This window comes from Passer domesticus, chromosome 8 (assembly GCF_036417665.1).
Source record: "Passer domesticus isolate bPasDom1 chromosome 8, bPasDom1.hap1, whole genome shotgun sequence".
NCBI classification, from domain to species: Eukaryota; Metazoa; Chordata; class Aves; order Passeriformes; family Passeridae; genus Passer; species Passer domesticus.
The window spans coordinates 9,351,892-9,378,254 of NC_087481.1; the positions used below are offsets into that span (position 1 = coordinate 9,351,892).

At 48.7% G+C, this 26,363-nt stretch overlaps 1 protein-coding gene across 1 annotated transcript; it reads right to left on the bottom strand.

Moving 5' to 3' along the window:
- Positions 1–24,563: 24,563 nt before the first annotated feature.
- LOC135305574 (zinc finger protein 239-like) lies at positions 24,564–25,484 on the bottom strand. Its single transcript, XM_064429309.1, has one exon. The coding sequence runs from the start codon at positions 25,482–25,484 to the stop codon at positions 24,564–24,566; it is 921 nt and encodes a 306-aa protein (XP_064285379.1).
- Between the last annotated feature and the right edge of the window lie 879 nt (positions 25,485–26,363).

The window sequence follows — 26,363 nt, forward strand, 5'->3', positions numbered from 1 at the left end:
AATGAAATATCTAGTCTCAAGGACACAGTTCACATTTGGGTAACACTCCTGCAATGCTGAGCTTTTCTTTGAATGTCCTCCAAAACAGTCCAAGAAAGAGAAGAAAATGTAAATCCAAGTGCGTACATGTATTAGTACCTGTGACTTCTTCCAGGAGCTGGAAAGAAGATGTTTACTAAAATCAGCATGAATAAGGGCAGATAAGAATCTCTGTCAAGAGCAATCTCCATCTCTGCCCTTCTCTATCAGGCACAGAGGCTCTCCAGCATCCAGGGGCTCTGGCCTTCACCATGAAGCAGGTTTCAGTCTGCTGGCCAGCAGAGTAATGTCATGTCTGCTGCCAGTAGCCCATCCCTTGGGAGAGGGTCTAGGCATGTGGACCTTGCTGCTCTCAGTCCCAATCTCTGTGTTTTATGAGAGCTCTGCAACCTGGAATCTGTCTTGCCTGTTGCCCAGCACGGCATTTTTGGGGGCTTGAACTCTGCCAGAGATTTACAGGAACCTTTGCTTCCATTCCCAGGCCTCCCCCTGAGCCAGGCCAAGGAGACAGATCATCCCAGCAGTCCTGGTCTTACGAGGGACAGAGAGCTGAAGGACGACTTTGGAAAGGTAAGGGACAAGGACAGGGATGAGCAGACTTCCTTTCCAGTGGCTGTTTAGTACTTGGCCCAAAATGTCACTGAAAATCATGATCTTCCCCCCGCCCTGGGAGATGGGGATTCTCTTGGGAATATATTTGACAGCTCCAGAGCAATTGCTTGGCTATTTCCATTGGTGCCAAGGTCACTAGCTTGGACATGGTGCTAAGGTCACGCCAGAAGCAATCTTTATGTGCAAAAGCTGTTTTAGAGAAGTTCTGAATGACAGAGCAAGCTACACATCAGTGAATGTGGGCAAAGTGCACCCTCAGAAGCAGAGAAGCAAAGACTCTAATGTTGAGTGTAAGCAAGGCTGGAAAGTAAAATGGGAGAGTTTGATTTTTCCTGGTTACCTTTGTGGCTGTATCTCACAGCCCTCTCATTCTCAAGGTTTCTGCTCATTAACTTCAGCGTTTCTGCAACTTGTTTTCACACGAGTCCTCCTTTTGGTCTCGTGTTCTCACAGACCAAGTCCTTCAGAGTCCTTCAGAGCTGAGTCCTTCAGAAGCCAGGAAGTGAGAAATAGCTGCAACTCCTGGCCATGAGTGTTAAGCAACAGCTCATTACCACTCCTTGCTGGGCATTGCACATGGTTTTTATTCTGCTGCCATGGCCTGTAGGAACTGAATTGCCTGCTCACTGTCATGTGAGCTCTTCGTCTGTCTTGGAGCACTCCTATGAATTCATGCTTCAAGCAGGGCTTCCTGACATAGGTTGCAGTTGCAGCAGTGGAAGGTCATGGCACTGAACTGTTCCACCTCACTGTGTGTAATTGCCAAGGTGAGGACAGGAGACATTCCTCTGAAACTATTGGAATGGATATGGAGCTGCATTGAAGCCTATGGCACCCTGTGGACTCTGTGCTCCTGATGAGATGTTGTGTCTGCTTTGTGTGTCTCTGCTTACAGTCTGTGATGTATTTCCATTGCACCTAGATCCGTGCTGCACTGTGGGAGTTGGCTCAAGAGAATTTGGAGCCAATGGACACAAAGCATTTTGTGGAAGAGATGAAGAAAAGGAGACAAAAGAAAAGATTCTTGCAGCTTCTTCCTGAGACAGTTGAGACCAGGGACGCAGCTGAAGCAAGTAAGTGGTGGCTACACTTGTGGTCCTTTTTGACCACTTGGTTGCCCCTTGCACATGGCTGCAGTCAGACTGGGGGGCTGTTCTGCTTGCATCTGAGTAGAAGTTTGCTTATTTGTTTCTGTTTCCCAAAATAAACTGCAGAGGCATGAAGAGTCTTGCCCATGGCCTCCCTGAGTCAGTAACAGAATATCAGCTTCCCACCTTCACCTCTAAAGTCTTTCAGAGTAGAAAATTCTGTCTTGCAAAGTACACTGGGGCTTCAGACTCTCTCCTGGAGAGCAGCCTCCAGGGAAGGCGAGGCCAAAAGAATGCTTTTCAACTGGGATTCCACCTGGACGAAACAAAGCTCCATTCCTTCTCATGAAAGCACCAGAGATCCTTCTCCTGCTGCTCCCTGCTGAGGAGCTGATGCTGTAGAGCTGTGCTGAAGCCCCAGGCAGTGCTTCTGCTGCAGCCCCGGGAGCAAGCAGCGTTCCCGACTGAATCCCGGCCGGGCTCTGCCTGCAGGGCTGTGAGCGCTGCCCGAGGGCGGCAGCGGGGCCCTCAGGAGGCAGCACTCAGCCCCAGGGCAGCACGCAAGGTTAGCTGCACTTTCTTGGGTAACTTCCCCTGCCAGTGTCTGGAACAGGAGAACAAAAGCAAGGCAATACTGGCTTTTCCTTGTTTCTTCGAGGAAGCATCACTGCAGGTTGGTTTTATACTAGAAGAGGGTAGATTTTGACTAGATATCAGGGAGAATTTTTTCTATAATGAAGGGGATGAAAAGTTGGAAGGTTTGCCCAGAGAAGCTGTTGTTGCTCCATCCTTGAAGGTGTTCAAGGCCAGTTTACATGGGGCTCTGTGGAACCTGATCTAGACGAAGATATCCCTGCTCACAGGGCTTGGACTAGACGGTGGTTAAAGGTGCCTTCCAACCCAAACTCTTCTAGGATTCTGTGATCACTGTCCCTTGTTAGTGTTATCTTGGTATAAAGTGGTATACCATTGTTATACTTGAAGTTCTTTGGGATAACAAAGAGATGTTGCCCAGCTCCAGCAACTTTTGTTGTCAACCTGTCCAGCACCCTCCACTTACAAGCTCTTCTTTGCTTCCTGCAGCCTTTAGCTTACCACCTGTTGATGGCACAGCTCCTAGGGTGCAGAGAAAAGACCCTGGTACTGCCTTGAAGAAGAAGGTCTTGAGAAAGCAGGACAACGTGCCCTTACTGCCCAATAAGCCCACCATCCTTGGAGATGGCAGCTTCCCACGCAACTCCTCAGGTAAGCCTGCTCCATGGAAGCTTTTCCCTGCATGGCTTTTTCCCTGCACAAGGAGCACAAAGTGTCTCCTGCCTCAGCCAGCACAGCTGGGATCTTGGGGCTATAGGCTGTCCTGAGAATGAGCAGCAAATCTACTTTTCAGTTACTCCAGTTTGGTAGCACTAGAGAGTTGGTTCTTAGAGATCCATTGGAAAGTGGGGCTGAATAAAGTCCGTGCTGAAGGCCTAAGCTCTGGCTTTTGCCCATCCTAATACTCCAAACTACAGCATTGGTGCCAGGAGGCAGCTGTGACTGCAGGGATGAGCTATGGGGCAGCATGCCAGGCTGTGCTCACCGTGCACCTACGAGTGCCACCATGATCTGCTGTCCACTCACCATCTGGGCCCTCTGCCTGTCTGCAGTCCGGCTCTGCAGCCAGCTTTTCTGCTGTCCAGCAAGGGCTGTCTCTGCAGGGCCGTCAGTGGCTTGGTGCAGTTGTGCCTCTGCTCCCAGCAGTGCCCGATGGCTCCTGGCTGCCGCCATCCAGGGCCTGCAGTGCCAAGAGGGAACAAGCAGTGCCTCCTGTGTCACCCAGCAAAGACAGCGGTTGTGTGCAGCAGGTGACAGCCAGGAGGGGCTGCCTGCTGCTCCCAGGCTGTTTGCTGCCTGCAGGAAATGCACAGCAGATAGTCCCCCAGTGGCTCTTGTCTCTCCTTTGTGGGCAGCCTGCCTGTGCTGTGATGCCAAGCAGGGCGAGATAAGAAGAAGGCAGCTAGGAATGATACTTCAATGCTCTTTGCTACTTCCATGTTCAGAATTGACCAGAACTAGCCTGATGTGGCTCTCCATTCACAGTGAATCTAAATGTGTGTATGTCTACATACTTCTGCAGTGCCATCACTGGTGTCAGTGGCTGAGGTACATCAGTGACACCCAGATTAGCTCCTGCCTGAATAGTTCTGATGTTTGGGTTCCTCCATACTTTGTGAGAACATGCAAGGTAGCACAAAAGCCCTACAAAGTCTAGAGCAGTTTGTCTAGATTCTGTGTAATATTTATACTCCATCCTTTTAGACAGCTCAAATGTTTTCATCTACACAAGAGGAAATGAGCTTTTGAGTACATGATGTGAAATTTTTGATTGACAGTACTTTTGATGACAGATGGGTTTCATAAGAAATGCATTTACCATCTGATTTTTTCATACCTTGTTAATTCCTTTCTTTACCAAGAAATTCAATTAAGGCAAACCCAGGCCAATTGATTAACAACAGAGTGCATGTGCCAACAATGTGCATCTGTATATGCCTATTTTTATCCCCAGGACGCATTTGGAAGGCTTTTTTTATCAACTGTCTAGTCTGGAAATTGCATTTTTCCACAGGAGAAAGTTTAGAAATGTCTGAGTTTGCAAATACAGCCATTAGATGACAAATACATTTCCCCATAGCATCTTTGAAATACAGCCAGTGTGTACCTCTGAAAGAGCAAAGTTTCACAATGCTTGGAAAGAACAAAATCCATAAACCACTGCCTTCCCAACAATAGGCTAAATGTATGTGCAGTCAGCTGCCTCTGTCTAGAATATGTGAAGTTAATGGAAACAGAGGCACTGTCAGGTGTGAAGGGTCAGGTATGGCTGTTCCCTGGTCGTTGCTCCATGGGGATTGAGCTGGGCCCAGCAGGGCTGACCTGTTCAGGCTTGGTTTGGTGCTGTCTCCAGGCAGCTGCAGGTCTTTCCTCAGGGAGCTGCAGAGTGCCCCTGTCCTCAGGGCTGGGGAAATCAGGGTGCTGAGACAAGAGGGGCACTGAGGGGTTCCCTCCTGGGTAGCGAGTACTGCTGGTCAGCGCTGTCTGGCAGGGAGCGGGAGCTCTGTGGCCGCAGGAACCTGCCACTGGCCGTGGCACCTGTGGCCCTGGGGAGCTGGGGCTGCGGGGCAATTGTCAGGTTTAGCCTGGAGCTGTGCCCAGCTGGGGAAGGCTGGGAGCAAGCAAGGAGCCCCAGGAGCCAGACAGCAGGGCAGTCTCTGCCCCAGTGGCAGTGTGTGCCACAGGGAACCCTGGCTGGGAGATGGGCTGCAGGCCGCTCCATGGCGGGTGCCTTGCCCAGGCCGCAGCGCCCATGGCCGACCCTCTCCTTGCAGTGACCTCGCAGACGGGCACTGGTGCCCAGCGCCGAGAGGAGCCGCTCCGTGGGCATGGGCAGAAGGACAGAGCCTCTCCAGAGCCACAGCAGTCCTTGCAGGAGGCACTGTCCTTGCTGGGCAGCGATGACTGGTAAGAAAGGCCCCATCACTCTGTGTCCCTCACAGCATTCGGGTTGGTCAGAAGCGGGTCTCGCTGGTGCCTCTGAGCCCCGAGAGCCCAGAGGGCCAAAGGGCACTGCTGAAACCTCTGCAGAGCAGTGAGAGGATAAAGACTGGAGAGCAGCCTTTTCTTGGCCTTGCTCTGCAGCACCGCTCCAGCTGCAGCAGGTCCGTGCTGTTTCCTGGCTTTGGCAGCTGCTCCATGGAGCTGCAAAGGAAATGTTGAGGGAAGAGAGAAAGCTGTGCAAAGAGATGATTTGCTGGCTGAAGGCAGAAGCAGGATGGCAGCAGTTTTGAGTGTACAGATTTGGGTGCCTTGGGCCACTGGCCCAGTGGGACTGAGTAAGATTTCTCTCTGCTCCCACTGCTGACAGCAAGGGCAGGTGACAGGCTCTCCCTGTCATCTCCTGCATGTGAGTCCCAGAAGCAGCTCCAGGGAGTTCCTCTTTCTGAGCAATGGACTGAGTTGTGCTTTCAAGTCCCTCAGCCTGTCATTACTCCTGAGGGGCTCATGGCAGAAGAGAAGGAAAAAGAAATAAAATCCTCTAGGAATCTTGCACTTTTGGAGGTTAACTTTTTCCTTCTCACTGCTTCCTATGGGCCTGAGATATTTTGTCAGTACTCCCAGTGTGTCCCAAAATTATACACAGGTACAAGGAGGCCCAGAAGTTACAAGCCTACAAATGTGAGGTAATATTGGTTGTCTTTCTGATGGCTTTTTGGTCACTCCCTGTTGGATGCTTCATTCACACAGGGGTAAGGCCTCCATTCATATTGGGAGAACCATAAGAAACCTCCAACAGTTCATCTCCTTCTGCAGTGGCCTTTGCTTTGCCCTTTCTCTTCTGCTTTCTCTTCCCCATTTCTCTTTGGTGCCCTGTGAGGTGCAGAGAGCTTCTGCAGCTGTGGGTGTCCTGATGACGCTCAGGGGTGCCCGTGGGATCAGTCGCCAGCCCTGTGCTGCAGCCCTGATGCCTCACACTCCTTCCTGGAGCTGAGGGCCTGCACAAAGCAAGTGCTGAGAGATGGAGTTGTTTTCAGCTTTGAAATAACATGTGGCTGTTTTGCAAGTTGTTTTAGGTAGGGGGGTTTTGAGTAAGCCAGAGTTTCAACAGTTCTTGCCCAGGGCTGGAATCTTCTGGGGCATCCTGCTGATTTTTTTGGGAATTTGTGAGGTGGGGTGGAGTGGGTGAGACACACAGGGCTAGACTGAAGAATGGAAACTCAGCTCCAGAGTGCCAGTGCAGACTCTCAGTGCTGAACTGCCTGCTGGGGCAGACAAAGAAGGAAAATGCCCCAGTAACAGCCCAATGGGACTGTGTCTCAGGGACAGGTACAGGGAACTGAGAAGAAACAGCAGCATGGCCCAGCCTCACAGCTTCTAGGAAGCAGTGACAGAGGGAGTTCATGTGCCAGAGATTTCAGGAAGGCTGTCTTCTTAAACAGCCACGAATGAAGTCTCTGAAAGCCCTCTCTTTGCCTCTTGCATTTGTGCATGCTTTTGACAGCTACAGCATCCTGTGGCAACGCATTCCACGATTTCATTAAGTACTCCTTGAAAAGCACCTCCCATGGCTTGAGCTGCCAGCCTGGTCATTTCGGAGGGTGCTGCCTACTTCTTGGGCAGAGAGAAAAATCAATCTTTTTGTTACATGCCTTTCAGGGAGCTGAAGGAGAAGGGACTCTTCAACATCAAGCACCTGGCTGAGTCCCATTCTGAAGTCCTGCTGTCCAGACTTCATGACATTTGCTTGGCAGTTACCAGCGAGGTGAGAACATTGTTTTGAATTGTTCCCCATACTTCATACAGGATGTGCAGAGTAGGTATGTGCTTGTTCATCTCCATGTGTGCTCAGGGTGTGCCTCCATTTCTGGTTTGAGACCTTCTATTTCCCATGTCTGTCAGCTGTCTGTAGGATCTGTGTGCACATGTAGCTGTATTTACTGGTAGGTCGAATATCTGACACTTGTCTGTGAGTGAGGTGCCATTACAATGCAATGTGCAAATGGCAAAATCAAGACACTAATGACGTTATTTGCCAGAGTCCTAATCTCTGCCCAAGCTGTAATTCAACACTGCAAATGAGTCTGTAGATCTGAGCCTGTGTTTTCTGTTTCCTGGCTGAGTGCTTCAGCTGCTGGTGTAGCTTTTCTGAACAGGAGCAATTGACTCTTCTATTTTTATGACTTGTGTCTTTATGATTTGAAAGCAGCCCTTGATTTAATTTTCTAGTGAAAGGGCCTAAAATCATGGCAGTGGACATTTTAGAAAGGTTAGGTAGGAAGCTTTAGTGAATTTTGGTTTTGTTTTGTTTTGGGTTTTTTTTTTTGTTTTTTTTTTTGGTTTGCAGTAAGCAGGTCTGAGGTCAGAAATTGGTTCCAGAGTAAGTGCCTTTCAGTGTTTGTATCTTCCTGCTCTTACTGTGCTTTTATGTTCCTCTGGACACAGTGGGATGTGTTGTCATTTCTTGGGATTTCTGCTGAAGGCAACTGGTTTTCTGTTCAAGGTGATTCTTATGTTTCCTATCATGTCTTCCCCAGGTGACCAATCTCCGGTCCAAGGTGTCCTACTCTGCAGTTGTCACTCTGGGAGAGTTCTTTGTGACCTTGAAGAAGGACATGGACTGCGAGGCGGATGAGGTTGCTGCAGTCCTTCTCCAGATGGTGTGGAACTCCCCAGAGTTTGTTCAGAAGGCAGCCTGTCAGAGCCTGGGGATGATGGTAGAGAATGTGACTCCTGCACGAGCAATGGCTGCTCTCATGGACAGGGGAGTCAAGTAGGTTCTTCTTCCAGTGATGTTCTTCAGCATCTAGTGTGTGGGGGGGGGAAGGGATGAGGGGAAGAATGGGAATGATGGGACGGAAGGGTCCTGTATCCTGCATCTTCTGGGAACTCAGTGACTTCATTCTCTGATCAACCTCATTTCTTTCCTCTTGTCACCTATTTCTGCCCTCCTGCAGCCTATTAGTTCTCAGAATCACAGAACTGTAGAATATGGCCAGTTGGAAGGGGCCCTTCAGGATCATCAGGATCATTGCACAGAGCAGCCCAATGCTAACTTTGTGTTTATCTGAGGACAGAACCTTCTGCAGGTGTCGGCAGCTGCAGGGAGAAGCCAGGCCCCCTTCCCCCAGCAAGGACAGGGAGCAGGCTCTGGCCAAGGCCTGTGCTGCTGCTGCTCCTTCTCCCCGTGCCCCAGGGTTTGCTCTCTCCTTCCCAGGAGCTGCCACGCCCAGGTGCGGAAGTGTGCGGCCCAACTCCTCCTGTCCTTGATGCAGAAATTGGGAGTCACGAAGCTGGCAGGCACAGCCAGGGCTGAGAGGCTGGCACAGGTGGCAGGGACGCTTGCTCAGGACTGTCACCAGGACACAAGGTAATGATCTTCATTTCACTTCCTGAAACAGGAAAACCGTTTTGTGTTTGGCTTTAAAGGTAAAACCAGAAAAGAGGGGAAACTCAAGGAAATAATAAGTGACCTCACTGTGTGGATAAGGGTCATAGAATCACAGAATATGCCCAGTTAGAAGGCACCTATCAGGGTCATCCAGTCCAGCTCCCAGCCATGTCCTGGTTTAGGGCAAGTTTGGGAGATAACCCCCAGAGGGGCTTCTCTACAAAAGCAGATTCAATTGCCCCTCCCCCCTCCAACCGGTTCAGGAGAAAATATCTCCTTGGAGAAAAAGTGGAAAGAAACCTGTTTGTTAAACAATAGAACCCAAACAATATTAAACAATAAAACTTCTCACTGCTCCAAAAAAAGGGCAAACTCAGAACAGTCCCCTCCCCGGGTTGCAGCTCGGCTCATTCAGTCTCTGATCAGTCTCTGGTGCTGGAAACGCCGCGGCCCAGGCCCGGCCAGGGGCCACAGGTGGAGCTGCTGGTGCTCTTCTGGGTGTTCAGTCCAGAGCAGGCTTGAACAGGTCCAAGAAAAAGGAAAAAAAATCACAGTCCAGGGAACTTCTTTGCCTCAGCTAGCTAAAACTAACTAAAAGCAAAAAAAAAAAAAAAAAACGGAAAAAGGAGCTCTGTCCTGCTGTCTGTCCATCCACAGACAACACAGTCCAGGAGCAGGAATGTGGAGGAGTGAGAGCAGTCTGAAAACAAACTGCGCACTTCTTGCCTCCCCTCTTCACTGTCTGGAAGAGAGTCTTAAAGGTGTAAAACTTATTATTCAGTATAAACAGAACAAGACGATTGGAGATAAAAGCATCATATAGTCAACCCAGGACAGCAGGGCACCCCAAGAGTCACTCCGTGTGCCTGAGAGCATTGTCCAAATGCTTCTCGAGTTCAGTCAGACTTGGTGCTGTGACCACTGCTCTGGAATGCCTGGGGAAATGACAGTACTGGGTAACCTGAGGCTGGCCAGCAAGGAGCATTGCCAGCTTCCTGTGACTTGAAGGATTCTTTACTGAGATCAAAAGAGCTCAGATTAGCCAGTCCAACAGTTCTGATTGGCCTTAGGTGCAAAGCACAAAGCCAAAGTGTTGGCTAATATTCATCACTGAAGGATCCCAAACATCTGTTTCTCATTAACTTAAGACATTCCTAGAAATATTTCAGGGGTCTTTAGACAATGTATTCACTCTTTCTAAAACCCCTTCTGCAGATTTCTAGAATGCTGTTATCTGTGGTTCAACAACCTCCAAATTTCTTCTTGAAGAAAACTGTGGTTTCCTGGTGGCAAAATCAACCCAAACTACCAAAATCCCCTTACTTTGATGATGAAATTCCCATTAATAGCTGCCAAGATTACCAGAGAAACTAGCTACCCCTGTGCATACATATAATATAGAATAAGCAACAGGATGCAGGAGGTGTTTTGTCTCGGCTTCCCTGCCAGTTAAAGAAAGGCAAATTTTTGTGCAATGGCAGCAAGACACTGCTAATAGGCTCTGACAACAAAGCAGGTGTGTTTTGCTTATTCCCTGGGAACACCCACAGGTATTTTTCTGTGGCCCCACATTCTCTTCTTGCCTCTTGTGTTCAGCTGACAGCACTGTGCAGTGTCAAGTGGAGGTAAATCTCCCTCTTTGCTGAGTAGGTAATGCCTTCTCGTGCAGGGGTTGCACCTGATGAGTTTAAGGTGTCAGCCTCTTCTGTTAACACTCTCCCTTTCTTCACTGTTGTTTCCTTCCTGCCTGCCTTCCTTTCTGCCTCCCTCCCTTCCTGTCTTCCTTTCTCCTGCCCTTCCTTCTATCCTTCCTCAGGCATTATGGACAGGAGATGGTGAAGATGTTGCTGAGGCATCAAAAATTTAAAATGCTTCTGGAACAATCTCTCTCCATGCGTGATCTGGAAGATATTCTGACACGAATTAAGAAGAAAGTAAGTGCTTGACACGAGAAATGTCTCCTTTGTGCTAGTATTGCCACTGCTTACATTAGGTCAAGCATACCCAATGTGTCTTTATCTCATTTCTCTTCTGCTGAATCATTTTGCTCCTGGGAATGAGCTGTTAATCCTCAGCCTGTTCATCTGCAGGCTGCAAAGAAACTGCTATTATTAGGGAATAAGTGGGGTTTGGAATACTTTGAATATGGGTCACAAAGAGGAAAGGGAAAGAGGAGAAAATGGGTTTACCTTTAAGAGTAAGCCCCACCACGTTCTCCCTGCTCTGCCCCCAGTAAAGCAATTAAGTGAGAATTGAACATAACAGAGTCTGAAGATAACAGTCTTTGCAAAAGATATGGAAGCAGTAGTACCAAGAAAACTTCCAAATATACAAAAGATGTCCAAGTCAATCCTAGTTACTACAATTACTGTCTGTCTTTTGGGAATACTGCCCTGCTGTCAAGCCCTGTGGAGCTGGAAGAAGCTTGGTGAATTCAGCAGCATCCAGTGAAAAATCCTTTGTTTGTTAGGAGGGGGATTTTATTTTTTTAACCAACATTATAGAGTGTGCCTTTGTGCAGGCACAGGGAGACTGAGTGTTGAACCAAATCAACTTCCAACACAATGGGCCAACCCCCAAAAAGTCCAACTTTTTCTGATGCTTCCTTTAAGACCACTCATTGCCTACCAGTTTGCATTATTCCCATTTGTGCTCAGGACTAATGAATTTGGGATTTTAGACTGCTGCTCAGTGTGGTAGCACCCATAACCTGCCTTGGGCTATTGAAAACAAAGAGTTGGCATCACTGAATCTCTGGGCTGTTTATTTCTGTAAGTTAGGAAATGTTTCCCTAGGCCTTGGTAGCAATGATTCTGGTTCTAAGTTGTATTTTAAACAGGAATTTCCTGTTTTATATCCTAAAGATTCATGGGGTTTCTTTATGTCTCTCTAGGGGATGGAAAACCAGAAGGGTGAACGCCCATCTGTCAAGGAGCCGGTGGAGAAGAGGAACGATGGCTCCAAGAAGCCCCAGGCCACATTGCCTTCTAGCAAACGGTACTGAGCACTTTTGTCAGATGTGACAAAGCCCATGACAAGCTTTACATGCCTCTTCCTCAGGCAAATCTTTCTGGCAGAGATGACCAGTGGCAGAGATTGTTTCCTTTCCCTACAAATGCTCTAGGATAAAAAATCTCTACTTCTGCATTATGCTGAACACAACTTATCTGGAGTGCTTTCCACAACAAATGGAGAGACAAAAAGACATCCATTAGTGGCAGCTCAGATGATCCATTGCAGTGGCAAGGGCAGGGTTGTGGAGGCTAGGAGAGGTCCACTTTGCTGCTGCCTGACTTGGGACAAGTAAATTGAACTAGAGTGGTTTTTTATTTAATCTGAGTGGAGTCTTTTTCAGATGGGTGTTTTGATGAGGAGTCCCAGACTAGAAGCAAGGTGCCATTCCACAAAGATGCAGGTCTCATCCATGTGATTTGGCCTGGCTGAATGATGGCTTTCTTACCCTCAGACAGTACCAAGTTTGAGTAGGAAGTAGCAAGGCAATTCCTTTGCAACTTTGGTCAACAGCTGTCTCAAGGTGGACTTTTGGTCTTGATATTCCTGTCCTTCGTATATGTTGCTTGATGGAAAGCGTGTTTGGTTTATTTCCCCCTGTGCTGCAATCAGCATTTAAGACAGGAATTTGGTCCTTGCTGTCTCTTCATGCCAGTGGCAGAGCTACCTATGCTCCTCTGATAACAGAGGGGATTTATTTAGCTCTGTCATGCTCAGCAGTGGCAGGAACATGACCACATGCCTCAGCAGCATCTAGCATCTTTCCATGCTCGTGGAAGAGACAGGTTGATCCAGGAGAATTGTTCCCTGTGGGGTTGTTGAGCTGTGCATCTAGTCTCTAGGGAAGCAAACAAAATGTGAGCGTAGTTCTGGGATGTCTGGCTTCTGGTTTTATCTCTGTTACTGATTTTCTGGATCCTTCAGATATGCCCCTGTTCATCTGTTCAGATGCATCTGAGCTGCTTTTGCAGATTGTCATGCCTGGTTGTAGAGACACTTCTCCAGAGTGATGAGTTTCCTTATTATAAGGCACACACATCCCATATGAAGAGGCATTTAAACTTGGAAGTAGTGTCTCTCTTTCCCCACAAAGCAATGTAACCTGTGTGCCTTGGAAGCCATCTGAAGATAGATCAGATGCATCTCATCCTTGGTTTTCCTGAGTGAGCACTGGGAGAATGTTCCTTGCAGATTGTCTCCCATAATGATAGTCACGAGGTCCATGTTGTTCTTCTGAGCCTCATGATTTTCTAGCTTGAAATAACATCATTAGGAAAGCTCCTCAAGCTGTTTTGCTCACAATTAACTTAAGGCATTGTCACCAACAGGTCCTAATTTGGATTTATTTTCCAGGGTGAAACCTACCTCTGATGGACGCCTCGTACACCGTGCCAAAGCCCAGGTCACGCTGCCTGCAGCTGTGGAAGAAACGGAGCCGCTCCAGAAGCTTTACCATCTCCTGGAGGCCAAGGGGTTTCAGACACGCATGGAAGGAGTGGCACTCCTCCTAGACCTGTGCAAAACCAGCCCCCAGCTCATCTCCACTAACATTGTCCAAGTATGTAGGGTGTCTTCATTGTCCCTTTCCTTTAGCTCCTTTCCTAAGGCTGCAGAAGTAAAGTTAATTCAGTGAGTCTTGGCACTCCATCCTGGCTGTTTGGGACAGTCTGGTCCCTCTTACCCAGACAAATTTATACCAGGTTCAGGCTTCAGGACAAATTTTTTTTAGTCCAGCTGTATTTGTCTGGCCGGTGCCCATTGATGCTGTTCATCAGATGATGGCAGCATTTTCTGCTGCTGTAATTGCTGCTGTCTCCTACTGCTAGTTGGGTTAAGTGAAGGGAATCCAGCCACTGAAAGCATGGCTGTTGTTCTCTAGAGAAATGATGGATTTGCACGGGGAAGAGAAGTATTAGGCTGGGTTGGTTTAAAGCCAGTTTTTTTTTAAAGATTTTTTCTGTAAGCTCCATCTTGTTTTGCTCAGGCACAACTCTGGAACTCATTTCTACTTGTCCATATTCCTCTTGGTAAAGACAGTGCTCACCCTTCTTGGGGGGCCTTTTGTTCTCTTTGGAAAGGAAGAAAACAGCTAAGGACAGATCCATCCTTTCTCCTCCCAGTAGCTGCTTTTTCCCTTTGTCCAGAATATGGTGCCTGATGCTGTGGCTGTCAAGGGACTGAACCTGCTCTAAGGAGAGCTGTACAGCACATTTCATTTCAGAAGTCTCCCTCTTAGTTAGAGAAATGATCTGGATCCTGGAAGAGTTGATCAGAGCCCTGCCCTTCTCCAGACACAGGTTTTGAGACAGACAAAATCAAACTTAGATCTTCTCCAGCCATAGTTTTGCCAAAATCATAGCTGCCCTCAGTACTTGAGGGAACTGTATAGAAAAATGGGCATTGTAAATATCTGCTTACATACTTGCAAAGCAAAGGTAGCCTTTTGCATTAACAAATGGAATTGATTTAATGATTTCTAGATGGAGAGAAATACAATAGAACTAATCTGTCCCCAACCAAACCTCTTAAAAACAGAAGAAAATCTTTCAAGCAGCATGAGGTTGCGCTACCATTCCAGTGAGTGGCCCACAGGAAAAGAGTGCAATTGTGCAAGCAAGTGCTGACCTGAGAGAGAGGATCACTTTCATCTCTTACATTGCTGAGTGCTATATCCACTCTTCAAACAGACATTCTAATCCAGCTTTCATGTTGCTTCTTCTCTTCACAGATTTTTGATTATTTTGTCCTGAGAATATCTGACAGCCACAAGAAAGTGAGGCAGAAGGCGCTGGACGTGCTGGCTGAAATCATCGGCCTCCTGGAAGATGCCCTGAACCCGGTGATGATCCCTTTGGTGCAGGGAATAACAAAGAACCTGAACTCAAAGGATCCCGGGGTTCATGCCGCAGCTGTGAACGCACTGGAAGAATCCATTGCTCATCTGGGTAAGGCTGAGCCCTGGCATGGACTCTCCTCTCCTGTGCCTCTGTCTCTCCCACACAAGAGAACGCTGAGTGCCTTGGTAGCTGCTGTTGTCTGTGGAACGCTCCAGCTGGCAGCCACCAGAAGCTGTGCAGGTGCAGTCCTTATGCACCAGTCCCCAGCAGGCTGGAATGTGCAGCAGCATTGCCCAACAGTCCCAGCAGCCCTTGGCTCTGTGCTGCAGGTCTGAAGAGCAAGTCCTGGACTACAACTTTGCTACAATTCAGAGGGAAAGGGGTTTTGCAGTTTTCTTGGTCCCCATTTGAATTCCCAAATGAACAGCTTTGCTGTTGGCATGCAGGGACACTGGCCCATCAGAGCTTCTGCAGAGCAGCCACCTGGCAGGCTCTACATTATAGGCATTAGCTGCCTATGTTCTACCTTTCTTCTTTCTCTTCTTTTTTCAAAGGGGAACTTATGATTCACCAAGTTAATTTCTTTGTAACAAGCAAGTCTAAATCCAGCTGCAACGATGCCTTGTTCTACGTGTTGTTTTGTGTGGGGCAAGATGACAATAGCAAAGAACTACATAGGCAAGGGTTACTCTAAATTCCTTTGCCACATAGACTTATGTCAGCTCTGAAAATGCCTGAAAAATGGAGTGTTGAGGAGGCAGATCTTCAGGGGCAGTTTCCACTTTCTCCACCTCAGCTGCTCTGTGAAGTCATGAACTGCCTGACTCATTGCCTTTCTGTGTGCCAAGGATGGGCTTCTTCCTTTTTGCTCTGGGATGCAAAACCTTTCCACTGCTTCTTACATGTGACTGAACTCCTCTTGAGGTTCCTGATGTGAAATGCTTTAACATAGCTCCTGGTACAGGAGATGAGTTGGGATTTGCAAATGTGAAAGGAGAGCTTTTCTTTTGCAATTTTAAACCCTGCCAAGTAGGCAGGAAGGAAAGTCAATAACGATTCAGAAATCAGCAGAAATTTACTTGCTTTGATAAAATGGGGTTGCCCCTGCCCTTTCCCTCCCCACTCTCCTTTCTCCTATGACCTCAGACAAGTGAGCAGAAACATGTGTTTCACTTGTAGATAAAGTATCACTGCTGAAAGAGTTCAGCCACCAATGGAGTCATCTGAGTGGCCAAGCTCTGCTGGATGTCACCGGGAGTATCGCAGGTATGGCCTCCCCTTCTAAGCCAAGAGGTCTCCAAGGGAGTATTTACAGGGAATGCCTGTGAGCAGACAGCAGAGTAGCTCCTCCAAACCAGGAGGTGCTGAGCTTGTCCCTCCTGCCCAGCAGCCAAGGCAGGTGTATTTGGCAGGTTTCCCTGGCTGCTGCAGAGCTGTGCAGCACCTGAGATGGGGCAGCGCTCGGCCTCAGGGCTGAGCCCTCACTGGGGCATCTCAGAACCCAGCTGCAGGAAAGGGAGGGGCTCAAATACCCCAGCTGGCTCCTCTCTTGGGAGCTCAGGGACATCTGTGATCCTTTAGGGAAAATGGTGGCAAACGCTGTTTCAGGGAATCAGTTTGTTTTGTTCTCACAGAATTCTTGTTTTTCTCTTGGGAAGTTTTGAGGCTGAACCGTGCAGAGCCTGGGGGTCCCAGCTTAGGTCAAAACTCAACACACGTCTTAGAGGCATGGATTTAGTGCAAGGCAGCCTTTGGGGGCACAGGGGCAGAAGCAGAGTGCTGGGCTCCCTGCCTGTGCTGAAATCCAAGTGGCATTGGAGTGAGCATTTCAGGGTGTGCAAACAGTGTCTGCCTGTGTCTGCGCTGTCCAAAATGCTACAAATGCAGCTGTTAATGGATTCCTCAGAGGAGCTTGCTATGTCAGCAGTAGCCAAAGAATGGAAAAATTATAATCTCAATATATAGCAGAGAAGACAATTGTTAGCCTTGCTTAAGCTGGGGCTAAATCCACTGCTAATTATGCCAGCATCTTTAAATGCTAAATATCCCTAAATAATAGGGAAATTAGTTCTGCAGTTCTTTTGATCTCTTTTTCAAATAAAGGAATTAAGCATAAATTAGGACAACTTTGGAAAGAGCAGATGTTCTCTCTGAGATTTAGTAGGAACAGACAGCTGTTCCTCACCTTCAGTAGTCACCAATGCCTTTAACTACATTTAAACTCAAATGAACTCCCATTTAGAAAGGGGTACCATAACCCTTTCCGTGCTTAGCAGAATTGGTTGAGGGTCTTTCAGGAGCTGTTTCAATGTTGAATTGTTGCATTAGGGTGCTGGTGGATTAACAGCATAGGGAAAAAGAAGTCTCTTCCAGCACAGGATAATAAATGGCTACTACATAACATTTTGCCTGATCGGAAAATAAAAATGGTCTCCAGAGCATTTCAGGTTTTGATCTCCCAGCCCAATCTGCCATGCAAGAAGCCTGTTGGTAGTAATTTTTTGTCTGTGTTTGATATAGTTCAGTTCAGAAAATGAGCAGAGTGCAAATTTCAGAGACAATGTGAGAGAACACTTCTGTTTTGGTTAAATTTCCATCCGCTGTGCAGCATTTTTCTCTCGCTATGTCCCTATTTCAGTGGACATTATAAGAAAAAATTGCATTAACACTGGGAGTGGAAATGCCATTAAAATGTGGAGATGTCCTAATGCCACAGCAATGGGGTCTGGTAATTCTCTAAGACACCCTGAAGTTTGAAACAGCATTTTGTTGGAAGCCTCAAAAGCATTCTGCCCAAGACACCAGCTAGTCACTGGTGTTTCTCATCCAGCTGTCAGGCAGCACCCATCTCTGGTGGGCTGGAGTTTTGAAGTGGGTTCTAATGCTGCCCTTTGCTGTGCACCACTGAGCAAAGGGGAGAGCCAGGTTAGACCTTTGGCCCTTGACATCAAAGTTACAAAAATTGAATCATCCCTCTTCTTAGAAATCTCTCAATTGCCTCTCTAGGGTGCATTTCCAAATCTTCAGTGTGGATTTAGACAACTTCTTAATGGAAATAAAAAGCAATTTGACATTTCAGTCATTGTTCTTGCAGGAACAGATTGTGAAATGTTTTAGGAAAGGTAAAAAGTCTGCCACAGGGACAAGGCTCTGGTTGGAGAAATTAGTCCTGAGGGGTTGGTGGTTCTGTTTCCAGGATGATCAGCTGCTTTGCCCGTTTCTGGGTCATGGGGCTCTGTGTGCTGTTTCACTGACCTTAGCCAGAGAGGCTCCCAAGAAGCACAAGCAGAGGCAGATCCCTGTTGGCATTGAGGCTGGTGGGTAAGGAGCTGTGTCTCTCTCCCAGCAGTGCTCGTGGAGTGGGTTCATGCCAGGAGCCCTGCAGTGGTCCAGCGCTGCGCCCTGCCCGTGCTCTGGTCCTGCCTGGAGAACAAGGTGCTGCCGGTGCGAAGCGCCAGCGTCCGCACTGTGCTCACCAAGCTGGCCTGTGCCCTCTGCCAGGTGATGGGCACCCAGGTGAGGAAGTGTGCTGCCAGCAAGCCTCCCCGCGTGTGGGAAAACCTCAACAGCCTTTTGGGCTGGTGAAGCCATCATGTTCTCCAGAAAGCTGACCAAGAGCTGAGTTGGACACCTCCGGATGTGACTTCTTAGCTGTGCCAAAAATGACAAAAGACTAAGGAAGGGCGTGCATCTGCCCCTGCTCTCTCCATCGCCCTTCCTAGTCATGGCGTGTGGGGCCTGAAGCAACTCCAGACTGAGGACAAGATGAAGGCCCAGCTTGGCTCAGCCTCACACAGAGGTGAGGGGGGAGCTGGGCCACTCTCTGCTGGGAGGAAGGGTCTTGTGGCAGCCCAGCCAGGCTGTGCACATTGCCAGGGAACAGCTGTGCCCTGCATGTGGCCCAGCAATGAGCTGTGCTGCTGCCAGTGCCCCGTGCAGCTGGAGGGCTGCTCAGCTGTGGGGCAGGCAGAGGAGCAGGAGGGTGCATGTGCAGCTGAGCCATTGCTGGAGAGCACAGGGCTCGGGGCTCCCTGCTGTCCCAGGGCAGCCCAGAGGCCAGGCTGTTCCTGGGGCAGCTCTGTAGAAGTGGGGCAGGGTTTTGCACCCTGGCCTGCCTCAAGTGTCTGCCAGCAGGACCATGTTTCCCTGTGCAGCTATTGGAAATAATGTCCCATAAAAGATCTTGGCAGGAAATATGTCCCATGAAATATGGTGCTTTGGCAGTGTTAGGTTTGCACTGTGGCCTCTGCTGTACTTTGTGTCTCCACTTTGCAGATGTGACTGCCTACACTCTTACCAACAGGTTTTCTGGGCTGACTTCCCATTATCTCCTACCCTCACATTCAGAAGAGCTCTCTTTCCTCCAAGCTCAGGAAGAAGCTGCCGCCTGCATGAAGAGTATTTCAAGAATAGGATTTATGCATTAGTCTACATAGTTAGAGATGTACATATGTTCTGATCTTTAAATATAGTTTTGAATAAATGTGTTTTGATTGTATCTTTAAATTTTGATGACATATTTTTAATTGTATATATTTTATTTTGATGTTTTTTGAAAAGGTAAATAAATAAATAAATAAATAAAATTTAAATAAACCAGGAGGAGAATGGGTGACCAAGACCTGCTAACCCAGAGGTTATGGGAGTGCAGCTCACTCCATGTGCCAGTGTCTCACCACATCCTTTCCTCACTGGGCTGCTCCTCTTCCTCTTTTGCCATGTCTTTTTTGTGTCATTTGTGCTACTCTTTTTAAATTGGCATTACAACACCACCACCTCTTCACATGTTTGGGGGACAATGGAAACAAAAGATCCTGTATGGTCAAAAGTTTTCTACCTGGATGTGTTCTGTGCTCAACAAAGCCCTGAGCAAAGAAACCAAGAGAAGTGTGCCCAAATGCCAAAGCTTTGCTCCTTTGCAATCTCACACAGATCTGGCTCACAGGTGACTTCAGGCACAATTTCATAGGTAAGAGGAGGATGTGTATTTCACTGGGAAAAGATGCCCTGCTTTGGAATAGTCATCTGTATGTAGATTTACCCAGGACAGCAGTCCAACAGTGTTTTTTGCAACTTGCTTGCCAAGGGATGAGTGGGCTGTGAGGCCAATAGCAAGTGACAAGGATTCCTCAAATCTATTTCCACTCCAGCCTGGGTGCCATTCTGCCCAGGGCTATGGGATCATTTGTTCCCATGGACCGGCGCTTGCCAGGGTAATGAATTCCTGCATAGCTGGAACAAGCAATTCTGGATTCCGCTCCAGCTCTTGGTGGGCTGCATGATCATTGACAATGCTGCCTTTCCAGAAATTATTCTACAGTTTCCTTTCATAGTCATTTGAAGATTTAAACTTCACATTTCAATTTGTTTTGCCTTAGGGAAAAATACTTCTGGGCCCAGTGTAAACTGTAACCTTGTGACAGCAAAGTCCTCATGGTTGCCAGCTTCTGATGTTCTAGAAGAAACTGCATGTGAATGTGTTAATTGAGTTTTCTGAAGGAGAACTCTGTCTGACTCTGTGTCACGTGGCTGCATGTGTTGGCATAGCTATGGGTCTAGTCCTGGCCTAATAAAGCCCAGGCAGGGTGGCATGTTGCAGGGAAAACAAGTCCACGAGCTTATGGGGTTGCCATCACCAGCAGAGCCGATGTGTCCTTTGGGGATTTCTCTGGAGACAAAATTAGGGACCTGCTCCATGCCACAGTACTCTCTTAGATCTTTCTAAACTATCCTAAAAAAGGCAGTGAAACTTCACATCTCCTTGCACAGCCACTGTTTGGATAGGGGCATTTTTGTCCCTCCTCAAAGACATTGCTCTTGCACACCAGAAACATGAACATCCACCAACAGGAATGATGCATGGCCCTCCTGCTGCTGCTTCAGAGCTCTGGGAAGTGCAGACCTGGGTATTACCAATGGGAACACTTAATTAGCATTTCATGCTCCTTCAAGATGCCCAGATCTCAGGGCTTTTAGTTTCAAAGCAGCCACTGTACTTGCTCCAGGGAAGAACAGTAAAAGGGAAACAGTGATTGCCAGCCTTGCAGGGGTGTGGGGAAAACCTGGAGTGTCTGCGTCAAAAGATGAATGGGAAGAGTGCAATTGCCAAAGCCAAAGCTTTGTTAGGATAGCAGGGTCAGTTCTTTACTGCCTGCTTGCATGGAAGTCATTTCAGAACCTCCTTTTTGTATCTCATGCAGAAAAGGAGATCTTAATAATACCATGCTACTTAAAAACACATTGTGATGCAGATCTGTAGTGATTCCCAATGAAGCAGACTGCCTGCTTTGTCACTGCCAGCCCTGGTGACCCTGCAAGAGACCGTAGGGTATGCCGTGCCTCTTTTATATCCAAGCAAAGCTTGAGTTTGCTTATTAGTGTGGAATAAATACAAGGGTAATAAAATGGACAATTAAACTGGTCACTTTGGAGGATATGCTCATGCTTTCACACGTCAGTCCTGTGCCTCATGCTGCCAAGGCTTGTTACTCATCGTGAAATATTTCAATAAAAAAACACAGCTCCTGTGTTACATCTGAATAAAATTGCATCAGTTCATCAAGAATTCTGCTTGCAAGAACAAGAGAAAAGCTGTCTGACACTCACTTGCAGCTGTCCTGGATTTCTGCAGCCTTTTCTGAAACGCTGCTGTAGGCAGAGTGTTTGGAGTTGGTTTGGGCCTTTATGAGAGATCTGTGTAACAGCATGGTGGGCTCTCCTGGCAGAAAACTGTCCAAGCCCAGGGACATGGTGCCGGCAGGAGTGGAGCAGCCCCGCTCCCAGCCCGAGAGTGTGAGCTGAGCCACGCCGGGGAGAAAAGACACCGAGGGGCTCCAGCCCAGCTGCTTCACCTGCCGTGACCGCTCCACAGAGCTCTGCCTCTGGGAGAAAGTCACTGGCCTTTTTGCTTGCTTTTCAGGTATTCCGCTTGTTAATAAACTGTTGCAATTTTTTTCCACTTTCATCTATTAGTATTCATTTCCTGTTACTGGAAGGGGATTGTTGGAACACTTTAGAGGAGACGACTCATTGCAGAGTGTCCTGTATTAAGTTCTCCCAAACTGCGTGAGACACATGGCTTCACACAGGAGCAGCCCCAAGGCTGCTGAGGGGAAGGCACAGAGGAAGACAAACCCAGTATTTCTGAGGGGAATTCCTTGACACCAAACCAACCTGAGTTGTCCAACAGCTGACCTGACATTTTGAGACATGGGCCAAAGGGGAAAGCTTGCAGTGTGTTTGGTCCAGGCCGGGTCATGCTCAAGGCAAAGGTGTGTCAGTGCACTTGGCTCCTTCTCTCCTCATTGTGTCCAGCACACACAGGAGCCCAGAGCTCCTGCAGAAACCATCACAACACTCAGTGGGAGCAACTTGTGTCCAGTGCTCACATAGAGCTGTGTCCAACACTGCACCTCATTGGAATGAGGAACTGTTCCAGCTCTTTTAGGAGCTAAATTTGGCCTTCAGATCAGCTCCATCCCAGCTCTTGATTTGCTGTCCTGGCTGAGCTGCTGCTTGTGGCAGCACTTGTTGCCCAGCTGCCAGCCCTCCTCTGCTGGCCAGCAGCCACTGCAGGAGCTTGTGCCAGTGACATCGAACCTTTCAGATCTTCCTCAGGAAAGCTCAGGGCAGAACTTGTCAAAAGAGCATTGCCTGGGCCATGCCTTTGACTGTGACTCTTTTCTCTGCGCTCCTTGCCCTTGCGCAGTAAATATTTTAGTAACCAAGTTTGCGGCTCCAGAAATTCCTCAAACAGTCGCTTACACTGTAACAACAAAATTTGGGATGTGTGATCTCACTTTAATTCATTGTGCAGAAAACTACAGGAGCATTGCTTCTGAGCTGTGTGTCTAACCTAAGTGACCTTGCCACCAAGAACTCAGAAAAATGGGAGAGATGGAATCAGTAGCACAAGGATCTGCATTGTGATTCTCCCACAGGCCTGAGGACACGGCCCACTTCCACTGGGCCATGCCTTTTTACCCTACATCAAAACCTCGTGCTTCAGATTGTGGTGGTGAATGGCCCCAGCCTTGTCCGGCCACACGGTGACCTGAGAAACGCTTGTCAGGCCTGGGCCTTGCTGAACAGCGCCTGGGCCCAGCTCCTCTTGAGCTTCCCAGAGACACCGAGCGCTGCCAGGCACTTGTGCTGTCTGACGAGCTCCTGGGGTGTCCTGTGAACTGCCTTGGAAACCGCTTTTCCTGCCTCAAAGGCATGACATCCTCCTTCTCCCACTCTCAGAGCCAGGCTGCTGACCCACGGTGCGGCCACGATGAAGCCTTGATGGCTGAGGCCCCTCGCCTGTGGCCCATGAACAGCGCTCCCAAATGAGGCCCTTGGGGCTCTCCTGGAGCCCAGAGGTGCCAGCAGCAACCTCCCTCTGAGTGGGGCCTCGCAGAGCCAGCGCGCTCTCAAGCTTGCTGCACTGGCAGCATGACTGAGCAGCCATGGATCCTGGGCCAAGAGCCCACTCCTGGAGGCTCCAGTTTAACCACTGCTCAGCTCCAGTGCTGTTAAGCATTTAGGCTGTATTCCTTTTGATCCTTGTCCTTTCTGTCCCTTTCTCAAACACACCTAAACACACACACACACACACACACACACACACATAATTCTCATAATGTTTCTCATTTGATTGACTGAATTTTGTTCCTTGCTTTTTTCCCCATGTTGTTCCTTAACCAAGCAGTAAGTAATAATGTGAATGTTGCCAATGAATTTTCTTGAGCTGTTGCTTAATATTCTATCTGGCTTTTACTGAACCTTGCCTGAGAATTTTTAAGCAATCTCAGACACTTGTTCATACCAAGCCTTGGGAGCATGAGGTGCAGGATTGACACTGGAAAGCAAGAGAGTCATTCAAGAGGGATCAGTTTAACTGTCCATTTTATTACGCTTCTATTTATTTCACTCTAAGAAGCCAAGCCAAGCTTTTCTTAGAGGCAGAATGTGTGTGGGAGGCACTACAATATTATCCCATAGCTCTGGGCTGAATGGCACCCAGACTTGGGCTGCACGAGCTGGGGAAAAAATGTTCCTGCCCTTGAACTTCCTTCCTATCCTCTCAACAACTGAAAACAAAATTATAAATCAATAAACTAAAATTACAATGAAATCAATTATAATAAAAATGAAATATTTTTTCTTACGTTACTCCAATGATCCAAGCAAAACAACAATAACTATTACTATAATATTAAGAATAACTATAAACAAATTATATACTAAGAAATACCTTCTGAAAGCTTTATCGTAGTAACTAATATACTTTAGACTAAAAATATCTAAAAAAACTAACATACAATCCAACACACCTTAGTAAAACAATTCATATTACAAACATACTAAACACAAAACCAAGCACCACTAGAATTTCTCCTACATTTTAACCAAACAATTAAACTTTAATAACATCCTTAAGTACTCTAAAACAATTCCAATTATTTTTTAAAATTTAATTGTAGGTGAGTGCTTTTATTTGGATATTGGTTTTTGGATTGTTTGGGTTAGATGATTTCAAAAATGGGATTTTTATAGCAAATTAATCAGCTGAGAAGGCGGCACTCTGCAAACAGAACTGACTGAAAAGGAATGGGACAGAAATCAGTAACTCTGAAAGTTTTATTTGCTGTCAAATACATCCCACCCAGCCAGCCCCACACAATCCCCATCCCACCACTCCCAATTGGGATCCTACTGCTCCCAATCCCTTTCCAACCCCATCTCACCCTGGTGGTTGTGGAATTGAGTGAGTTTAGCCTGGGATTGAGTTTTTTTGAGGAGGGAACAAGCAATTTGAGGAGGGATTGAGCCTTTAGGGGTTAAAATTTAGTTGTTTTCAGTGGGATTTGAGTGGTTTTGAGGTGATAGATCCCTCTTGGCTTTTGGAGGGCAAAGAGAGGAAGAAGAGAAAAAAATTAAAGCCAAACCAAAAGGAAAACAGGCAGGTGTGTTCCCAAAAGGGATCACAGGGAATGTGGGTCACCAGGGCTGTGCCCAGCGTGGGTCCTGCAGTGGGGGATGGAGCTGGAGCAGCGCACGAAGCTCTTACCACACTCGGGGAACTCGCCTCCGTTGGTGTTGGGTCAAGTGAGAGCTGCAGGAGAAGCTCTTCCCACACTGGGGACACTCGTAGGGCCTCTCCCCAGTGTGGATGCGCCGGTGCCTGACAAGGTGGGAGTTGTGCCTGAATCCCTTCCCGCAGTCGGGGCAGCAGAAGGGCCTCTCCTCTGTGTGACTCTGATAGTGCCGGAAAAGATGGAAGCGGATCCGAAACCCCTTCCCACACTTGGAACACTCATAGGGCCTCTCCCCAGAGTGGATCTTTTGGTGGACAATCAGGCTGGAATGCTGGCTGAAGCTTTTCCCACACTCCCCACACTCATAGGGCCATTCCCCAGGGTGGGTCCTCCGGTGGCTGATCAGGTGGGAGCTCTGCCTGAAGCTTTTCCCACATTCCTCACACTCCTGGGGCCTCTCCCCAGTGTGGATGAGCCGGTGCCTGATGAGGGTGGAGTTGCGCCTGAAGCCCTGCCCACAGTCGGGGCAGCGGAAGGGCCTCTCCTCTGTGTGCGTGCGCTGGTGCACGAGGAGATTAGAGCTGGTCTGAAACCTCTTCCTGCACTGATCACACTCGTAGGGCCTCTCCTCAGTGTGGCTCCTCCGGTGCACGATCAGGTGGGAGATGCACCTGAAGCTCCTCCCACACTCCTCGCACTTGTGGGGCTTCTCCCCATCAGGAAACTCCTCATGGACCACCAGCTCCGAGCTCTGGCTCCATCTTCGGCCGCCTTGCCGGCCCAGGCTGGCTCTTTCCCCCTCAGATCCCCGCCATCTGCGTTTGCAGCCCCTCCTCGTGCAGCATCTCCAGGGCTTTTCCTCCCCATTGGGTTCCTGCGCCATGGAGCCGCTCAAAACGGCCTCTGCCATGAGGTTCTGCCGCGGGGATTTGTCCTCCCTGCTCTCCATGCTCAGCTCCTGCTCTGGGGGAGGAAGGACAAGGACGGGATGGCATTTGCCTCCGGGCCACAGGCAAGGGCAAGGAGATTCCCCCAGGCTGTCCTGCAGCCGGGGCGGTGCTGGGCTGGGAGATGGAGCAGGAGAGAGGGGGAAAGGGGCACTGACTTCCTCGTCCCCTGCCTCAGTGTCCAGGGACATATTCCTCTCTCTCACTGCCTCACAAGAAGTGGCAATGGGAAATCCTGGTTTGGGGAAAACAAGGGATGAGCACATTGACTTTGAAAGTCTTTCCACCCAAGTCCCTTTCTACAAGTCACCGGCCATCGGGGCTCCAGAAAAAGCTCCCAAACACCAAGATTCAGCCTTGAAAAAGCCTCCCAGGAATTCCCCGGCCCTGCTCCCTCCTCTCTGCTCTTTGGGAGTTCCCCCAGTCCCAGCTGCTGGGGTCACGCTTGCATTGCGGGTCCCCCTTCTCCTCGGTGCCCACCCTCCCCAGGCTGCTGGCAGTCCCAGCAATCCCAAAAGCTGCCCCCTCTTCACTCTGCCCATTCAGGGGTGCCGGGGCTTTTTGGGCTCCCTTTTGGGCTCCCTTCTCCCCTCATTGTCTGCTCTGGGCTGCAGGGGCTCCAAGGAGTCCCCCCTGCCCCTCTCCAGCCTCTGCAGGCTCCCGCCAATGGCGGCGCTCCCCCCTCTCTGGGCTCCCCACTTTGGGCTCCTGGGGGACACAGGGCTCTGCTCCTCAAGGCTGTCTCTGCCGCCAGCCGCCACCCCCCGATGTCCCCCCAAGGGGCTTTTTCTGCCCTGCCTTGGAGTTCTTCATTCTCCAAACATCCCCCCAAAAAATCCCAACCCAGGCACTCCCCAGAATATTTGGGCTGAGCCCCACCT